Raw genomic sequence first — 8,956 nt, 5'->3', positions numbered from 1 at the left:
GAATTCCTCTGTAGAGTTATCACTTCTCCCCTGCTTATTTATTCAATCATTTATTTATCAATATGGACTCACAGATATTTATTTTATTCTATAAGTTATAGAATATATAACTTTTATTTTACATATATGTAATACCATAATTGTTCTGTTGCTCAAAAACTACATGATTTAAGTGACAGAATAGTATTTCAATTACATGTCTGTGCCATGAATTAATCCAGTTCTTCAATGTTGGGCATTTAGGTTGTTTCCAGTTATCTAGTATTATTAATGGTGTTTGATATTCAGAAATCTTTTGAATTCTTATGTGTTTTCTGAAGTTGGCTTTCTTGCTGGATGTTGGAAACTTTTATACTGTGATCGTGATCTAGGCGGTGGAAGCTGTCACATGTCTCCACGGAAATCAGAGACCGCATACCCCACCCAGACTACTCGGCAGTGAGCAGAAGCAGTGAGTAGATCCGGGAGCCCAGGAGGACCTCTGCCGGCAGGGTCACGTAGCTTAATTGTCAATAACCTGAACACACATTACAATAAAGTTATTGAAGGTGAGGAAGAGACTTCCGGTAGGGGCACATCTATTTCCGTCAGGGCCCACATTCTTCTCCCTCTACGCCTTCCCAACCGGAAATATTTGTACCCCGTTTAGAGCCACGTCTGTCCTGGCCTCGGTCCCGCCCACACACACTGTAGAAGCACTTCCGGAGTCGGGGTATTCCGCTCCGCCCCGCCGCCGGTGCCTTGCTGGAAGCCCCGGCTCCCCCGGAAGTGGCCAGGGCCTGTCTGTCGGGGTCCCCTCCACCCCGCTGCTGTTGAGGGCCGCAGGGGCGGCGGCGATGGCGGAGGCGGCGCTCTTGCTGCCGCCTGAGGCGGCGGCAGAGCGGGACGCTCGGGAGAAGCTGGCTCTCTGGGATCGGAGACCCGACACGACGGCGCCGCTGACCGACAGGCAGACGGACTCGGTGTTGGAGCTGAAGGCGGCGGTGGAGAACCTGCCTGTGCCGGCCGAGGTGAGGTGACGGGCTGGGACTGGGCTGGGGCGGCGACAAAGCGAGCTGGGATGCTTCTTCGGCGTGCCGGTGGGCCCCGGCCTTGCAGACTCTTGCCCGCGGTCTCTTCTCCCTCCTCCCCGGCCACGGTGGCGGCTCCGGTGGGAGAGGCGCCTCACCCTCCCGGGCTGTCAGGCCTGGCTCTGCCGGCGACCGCCAACTCTACTCTCGCACGGGGACGACTGCGGGGGCGTCCAGTGGCTGGTGTTGGCGGGCACCCAGCCCTCCGCCTGCGGTGTGGGACGGTTGGCTGGGAGCCTTGCCGTGCGCGTCTTGCCCCAGGTATCCGTGCTGTCAGCTGAGGCATAATCCTGTTGCCCACCATCTCCCGGGAGAGGGCACCGACCCCCGAAGTGCTTTGCTTCAGGACAACCTCCTTATTAGTATTCATTTACCGCCTTAGTGAATAACCCAGCTTCCTTTTTTCCATGGGGCACTTGGAGAGACAAAAACTTGATCCCGAGTGAGGGTTTCATTCAGCGCACACAGAGCAATGAGCTCTCCATCAAGTGCAGATTATGGGAGATCGATTTATCTGACCTGTAGCCGAGCAATAGAAAAGAATTTTCTTTGAAAGCTGGGTCAGTACATTATTAGGTAATGCTGGCTTTCGGTGGTGTCAGTGTTTTTAATCCTAGTTATTATTGGGTTGTTATGCATGTTATCGCTTGTGTAATTCAGTTCAAGTAGTTACAGTATCAAAAAGAACATCTTATGAATTGTCAGATGGACAGACTTTTTTCTGGTTTGAGGGCCAGGTTTAGGATTATTGTTTTATTAATAATGATTTTTTTTTTTTAATGTTGGAAGCAGTCATTTTACAGGATTTGGGATTGTGTCCAAAGGTGGATTGTTTTTAGAGACTTAAACTATTTTTTTCTACCCTCAAGTTTTAGAGAGTAAGAACTTTGAAAGTTCACTTTCACTGTCAACATCCTCTGCCATAAAATACAGGTGTTCTTTCTTGGGTTTCTCTGTTCACCTGTAGGATGCAATGTTGAAATAAATGAGGAAACAGGTGGAAATTTCTTTGACTTGGCTATCAAAGTCTTTTATGCTTTGGGTAACAGAAGTTGTTTGCTCTATAAATGTTCCAGTCCGGTTATAGTTGATTTGGCCTGTTACAGAAGCAGGATGCTTGGGCATCACAGCACCTGTGGGGGAACATAGTCCACAAGAAAAGTAACCCAATTTGCTTTTATTGTCTTAGCTCATAAACTATTACTATTCTCGTTGAACACAAAGGAAAGGTTTTGGAGTGAAGTAAATGGAATCTTTCGTTTTCATCCTATTTTTTTTTTTTTTCATATTTATGCAGCATAGTATCCACATTAATCTCATGCAGTTGTTTAACATATATTTTGTGCCTGTTCTGGGCTAGGAATTGAGGATAGAAAGATAAGCAAATCAAGCTCCCTAGCTTCATGGAGCTAACATAATTGTGATCATGAGCTTGTAGAAAAGAACAGGGTAAGTTCAGACAATGACCCATGGTATAAGGAAAATAAAACAAGATAGTATGACGGAAAGGGATTGAGGTATGCTCTAGGCAAGGAAGGAAGCCTCTCTAAGAAAGTGACCGTCTAAGGCGAGAACTCATGGTGGAAAACAAAATGCCAGCCTTGCAAAGATTAGAGAAGTAACCTTCCAGGTGGAGGAAAAAGCAATGCAAAGTCACAGGTGGGAGATGAGCTTGACAGGTTCAAGGGTTGAGTGAAGGTGTTCTGGTATATGCAGTGTACGTATGGGATTTCTGTGAGAATGAAATGGCCTTTATCTTCCTGTCTGGGGCATCTGTCAGGGGGATCATTGTTTTTCAGCTATCTGTAGCCCTTGTTTCCCTTTACTAAAAGTGTTTCTGTGTCTGATGGGAAGACTGGAATTGAATTTTTTTATCTGTTACCACTCTTTTTTTTTTTTTAATGTTTATTTCTAGAGAGAGCGTAAGCACAAGTGGGGGAGGGGTACACGCACAGAGAGAGAGAGAGAGAGAGAGAAGAGAGAGAGAGAGAGAGAGGCGGGGGGAGAGGGGGAGGGAGAGAGAGAATCCCAAGCAGGCTCCATGCACTGTCAGCATGGAACCCAACACACGAACTGAACTGTGAGATCATGACCTGAGCCGAGATTAAGAGTCGGATACCAACCGACTGAGCTACCCAGGTTCCCCTGTCTGTTACCACTCTGAACACTGGTGCTGAAAAAAGAATGGCTCAGTTTTTATTTTCTCCAAACAGTGTATCTGTAAAGGATTTTCTGCAGTGTTTCACAGTTCTCACAAGATAAATTACTTCCTGAACAGCTGGCACTGAGCAAGTTAGTTGAATAGCAAAAGGCCAGCTGATGCTTCAGTAAATCCCGTAAAGCTGTTAACTTTTTTAGAAAATATCTTTCTCTTTTATGAAGAGGAACTAGTCATATTTTGGAAAGAAGTTATATCTTTCTCTTTTTTTGGTGTTGGATAAAAGAATTTGAAGTAGAATATTAGGTAGACGGGCTTCTTGCAGCCAAGATCCATCTGTTTTAGTAGTGAGGGCCTTTTGCTTTCTGCTGAATTTAGTAGTTCTTAATAAATGCTGCAATAATTAACCCTGAAATTTACCTGAAATGAATTGTAACTTGTTTTCCTAAAGACTGTGTGTTCTTAGTATATTTAACTTCTCTGAGCCTGTTTTTTTCTTTAAAAAATGGGGATTATAATATACTTACTGTCTGATGAGGGGTTGTGATTGTGAGAATTTAGTGAAATCATGTATGTTAAGTGCACATGGCAAGCGAGCTGTAAGTACTGTATTATTCATATGCTTTTCTCCCCACATGATTGATAACTTGAAAGAGTAGATTAGAATCTTGTGATCCTATGCTGGTATAGGTGTCACTCAGACCAAAGGTAAGAAAAGAAAACGTTAAGTGCCTTGAAGGTTCTGAGATTCCATCTATACGTCTTCAATGATTTGCTTCAAACAGAGAAAGTAACATCAGGTTTCATTTAGGGAATGAATTGTTTAGATTATGAAAGTGATTTTCTCCAACCCGGAAACGTACAAGAAATAAAGTTCGGGAGAGAAAGGTGTATTTGGTTTTTTCCTGGACCTGCTTAGCTGGTCAGGCAAGGTTGATTGTTTATTATAATTATTATTTAATATGTTAACGTACCATTTGCATAACTATACAATAGCTCTCTAGGACTGACAGTTAGGTACCTAGATTTGTGCTCTTCTCTCTGATGGTAAATGCTCCATCTGGAAGCTAGCACGGTATAGTGTGCCAGACGACTCAGGAGTGAATGAGTTAATGAGAGTCAGTTTTTTTACTTATTTATTTTTTTAAATAATCTCTGCACCCACCATGGAGCTTGAGCTCGAACTCACGACTCTGAGATCCAGGGTCTATGCTCTACTGACCGAGCCAGCCAGGAGAGGCAGGAGTGAATGAGAGGTCAGAACAGGAAAGTTTGTGACCCCAGCACACCCCTTCTTGCTTTTCCATTCTATTCCAGGTGCTTTAAGAAAAGAAGACAGCTGAAGAAATGTACCTAATGGGGCCAGTTTTTCATTCTCTTTTAAAAAGTAACTTGTTTTGTTTCTTTAAAAAATTGTTTCTTAGAATTAGTTGCAGTTGGGGGCGCCTGGGTGGCTCTGTCAGTTAGCTTCCGACTTTGGCTCAGGTCATGACCTCACGGTTCGTGAGTTCGAGCCCTGCGTCAGGCTGTATGCTGACAGCTCAGAGCCTGGAGCCTGCTTCAGATTCTGTCTCTCTGCCGCTCCCCCACTCACACTCTGTCTCTCAAAAATAAACATTAAAAAAAAAAAAGTAGTTGTTTCAGTTAATGTGGCTTCTCGCTTGCTTGGTTTGAGAGAAAATGGTTTTGTATTAGTGAGTACAAGGGAACAGGACGGGAAGCCTCCTTCTGCTTCTGGTATTTAAAAGTCCTCATGCTTGAAAAGAAGTTAGTATTTGTACATGAAGTAATCAAATAGAATGTTTTTTCATATATTCACATGATCATGTTTACTCACAACATCTAGACTACAGACTTTGTCTGGAATATCTACACTACCTTCTCAAGTATCTAGAGTTTTCATATGATTTTGTTTTGTAAAGTAATTTAGAAGATAAATATTTTTTTAAACGTTCATTTATTTTGAGAGAGTGTACACGAGCAGGGGAGGGGCAGACAGAGAGAGAGAAAGAGAGAGAATCCCCAGCAGGTTCTGTGCTGTCAGTGCGGAGCCTGAACAACTGGAGGCTTCAACTCACAAACCATGAGGTCTTGACCTGAGCCAAAATCAAGAGTCGTCGCTTAACTGACTGAGCCTGATATATTTTTGCTTTTGACATTTATCTTTGTGAGTGATTAAAAATAAAAAAAATTATCGGGGCGCCTGGGTGGCTTAGTCGGTTAAGCTGCCGACTTCGGCTCAGGTCACGATCTCGCGGTCCGTGAGTTCGAGCCCCGCGTCGGGCTCTGGGCTGATGGCTCAGAGCCTGGAGCCTGCTTCCGATTCTGTGTCTCCCGCTCTCTCTGACCCTCCCCCGTTCATGCTCTGTCTCTCTCTGTCTCAAAAATAAATAAACGTTAAAAAAAAAAAATTAAAAAAAAATAAATAAAATTACCATATTTGCTTTTATTTTAACTATTTCTAGAGCCTTTAGTTTTTTTGTTGGCTTGTTTTTAATATCCATTTTTCCATCTGGTATTATGTTCCATCTGCTTTTGAAGAACTGCCTTTAATATTTCTTGTAGTACAAGACTGTTGGAAATGCATTTTCTCAGCTTTGTTTAAACAGCCCTTTTCATTTAAAAAAGATACTCTGCTAGATTACGAATTCTGGATTTATGGTTTTTTCTTTTATTTTTTAAAAGATTTGTTTAATTTCTGGTGAGAAGTCTGTTGTAATTCTTTTAATTCTTCATTCTTCTGTATATAATATGTCTTTTCTCCTATGTCTTCTAGCATATTTTTTTAAACTTTATTTTTAGGAGTTTGAATATCATGTGTGTACATGTGTATTTGTGTGTGTGTGTGTGTGTGTGTGTGTGTGTGTGTGAGAGAGAGAGAGAGAGAGAGAGAGAGAGAGAGAGATTCTGCTTGGGATTCTCTGAGCTTCTCGGAACTGTAGTTTGCTGTCTTTTATTGGAAATGTTTCAACTATTATCTTTTTAAAAAATTTTTTTCTACCCTGTTCTCTCTCCTTTTGGGATTCTATTTATACATGTACTAGGTAATATGATGCCATCTCCGTGTTCTTGGATATTGTGTTTGGTTTTTATTTATTCACCCTGTTTCCGCTTTATGTTTCTTATTGGGTGATTTTAGTGCACTGTCTTCAAGTTCACTGAGTCTTTAGCTGTCTTGAATGTACTGATGAGCACATTGCAGCAGCACTCTGTCCAGCTTTCCTTACCTTAGCCCAGTCTCCCGGTGCTTTCTGGTATGTTTTCAAGTCTGAGCCTGACCCACCTCTCCTTCCCCCTTAGCTATTGTGTAAACATTGAGGATAGCCTGACATGTTTGACTTTTGTCACAGTCTGAATAGAAGTAAATTTTACTACTAATGAAATCCAGTTTTACAAAGATAGCTTATGGGGGTGCCTGGGTATCTCAGTTGGTTAAGCACTCGACTCCTGAATTTGGCTCCGGTTATGATCTCGCGGTCGTGAGATTGAGCTCTGCGTCAGGCTCTGCACTGAGTTTGGAGCCTGCTTAGGATTCTTTCTCTCCCTCTCTCTCTCTGCCCCTCCCTCACTTGCACGCATGCATACGCATGAGTGCGCATGCTCTCTTTCTCAAAATAAACACATAAACGTTAAAAAAAAAAAAAGATAGCCTAAGGACTATTCTTTCCCCAAGAGCACTATCGATTCTGATTTATAGATTTACTTACTCTGTTATTGCTCATAAATAGGGATAATAATAAAAGGATAAATGACAGTAGCTTAGATTTATTGAGTGTTTACTGGGTGACAAGCATGATGCTAAATACATGTAGTATTGTCTCTGGTGGGTTACCTCCCCCTCTCCGAGGAGGCGGCTTGTTGTGGTAACTGGGATGGCTCCACAGAGCAGGAGTAGTGTGACTTAGCACAGCTTCCTCTGCCTCCAGAGTAAGAGCTGGAATTGAAATGAAATAATTAGGCCCTTTTACCTTCCGAACCCCTGGCGGCAGCACACGGTTGCTGATGACGCTTTGGACTCAAGATAGATTCTCACTGGATTTGAGAAACTTAATTCTTCGTGTGCCATAGTCCTTTTATATTGAAGAATTATGTCACCATTCAGGAAGGGTTACATGAACAGGTGATACCCTTAGTAAGAGGTATTTACGTTTACTCATGACCTCCTGGCTCTTGAGTCAGAGTCATTTGTGGGGAGGAGGCAGATTGAGGATGTTGCTGAACATTTTTTTTTTGGTCTGCAGCTTCCCAGCAGTTCAGGAAGCCTGTTTTCCCACACCCGTGTTTTCTTTTTTCCCTAGTGGCTTCAGGATACAGATATTGTAGTTCCTATTTTGCAGAAAAGAAATCGAGGATTAGGAGCATTAGGTAATTTGCCCATCGTCACACAGCTTATAAGTGAGCAGGAGCAGTGTTCAAACCAGGCTGCACCATAACACGCTTCCCCATGCCAGAAGGTATAGCCCCACTTGAACTTCAGGACAGAAACGCCTATTTTGGGGGTGCCTGAGTGGATGTCTGACTCTTGATTTTGGCCCAGGTCATGATCCCAGGGTTGTGGGATTGAACCCCACATTAGGCTCTGTGCTGAGTGTGGAACCTGCTTGAGGTTCTCTCTCTCTCTCTCTCTCTCTCTCTCTCCCTCTCTCCCTCTCCCTCTCCCTCTCCCTCTCCCTCTCCCTCTCCCTCTCCCTCTCCCTCTCCCTCTCCCTCTCCCTCTCCCTCTCCCTCTCCCTCTCCCTCTCCCCCCCTCCCCCTACCTCCCTCTGCTCCTTCCCAACGCACTTATTTCTGTCTATAAAATTAAAAAAAAATTTTTAAAGCCTGTTTTTAAAGGGTTGTATTTCTCTCTAATTTTTTTCTTTTTAATTTTTTAAAAAGTTTTATTCATTTTTAAGAGACAGAGAGAGACAAGAGTGTGAGGGAGGGGCAGAGAGAGGCGAAGGCTCCAGGCTCTGAGCTGTCAGCACAGAGGCCAACAAGGGGCTTGAACCCACAAACTGTGAGATCATAACCTGAGCCGAAGTCGGACACTTAACTGACGGAGCCACCCAGGCGCCCCAAAGGGTTGTATTTCTAAATTAGTGATGGTGCATTGTTCATCTGGCTTTTTTTTAAGCTTTGAAGATAAAAGCCTGTCTTCAGAAGAAATTCTTGTGTCTGGAAAAACAGGGGCAATTTCCTAAGGCCCTGGGTCAAAATTTTCTGTAGATGGGCCTTAAATGTTATGCCCTAAGGACTAAAAACTGGAATTGAAACATTTAGGCCTTTTTACCTCATCCTTCATCCACACTCCCTTTATTTGAGGTCTAAAATTAGTACGTCTGTGTGACTATAGGTAAATTAACACCTGGGCTATCTTTAGTAGTGGAGAACTGGAAAGTATTGTAGGTCAAAGTATTTGATGGTGTCAAAATGAGGCCTTCTGGGGGGGCTCTTCCGAAACCGACGGGGAGTTCTGAGATGGTTTCTCCTCAGTTACAGTTTCAGAATTTACCACCAAGAAGGTGTGGGCGAAGTGTGCCAATGGTAGAAATGGCAGAAGGAGGTCATGTTTATTGATAGTTAATTCTCGGGTGTGATTTATTTTCTGTTGGCAAGCATTAATGAGGCCAGGCTCTTTTGTTAGATCCTGGGAAAGGCCAGCTACTTTCAACAGCATACAGGTTTTTGCCTTTGGTTCCAGTTCATGAGGTTCAAGTAAGAAAACGTGTGTTGATTAGCACAGATT

The 8,956-nt window shown here is 43.3% G+C and overlaps 1 protein-coding gene across 2 annotated transcripts in view; it reads left to right on the top strand.

Annotated features, from left to right (window-relative positions):
• Nucleotides 1-695: 695 nt before the first annotated feature.
• COG3 (component of oligomeric golgi complex 3) overlaps nt 696-8,956 on the top strand; it is a 70,245-nt gene continuing 61,984 nt past the window's right edge. Inside the window, exon 1 of one of the 2 annotated variants that reach the window (XM_042973500.1) lies at nt 696-1,010. In XM_042973500.1, the coding sequence (XP_042829434.1) occupies nt 837-1,010 (174 nt within the window). In that variant the 5' untranslated portion in view covers nt 696-836. The remainder of the gene's footprint in view (nt 1,011-8,956) is intronic. The other variant, XM_042973466.1, reaches the window with a different exon arrangement.

The sequence above is a fragment of the Panthera tigris genome, chromosome A1 (assembly GCF_018350195.1).
Source record: "Panthera tigris isolate Pti1 chromosome A1, P.tigris_Pti1_mat1.1, whole genome shotgun sequence".
In the NCBI taxonomy this organism is placed as follows: Eukaryota; Metazoa; Chordata; class Mammalia; order Carnivora; family Felidae; genus Panthera; species Panthera tigris.
The sequence above is the reverse complement of the archived record's forward strand: the minus strand, read 5'-3'. Positions and strand labels throughout refer to the sequence as shown.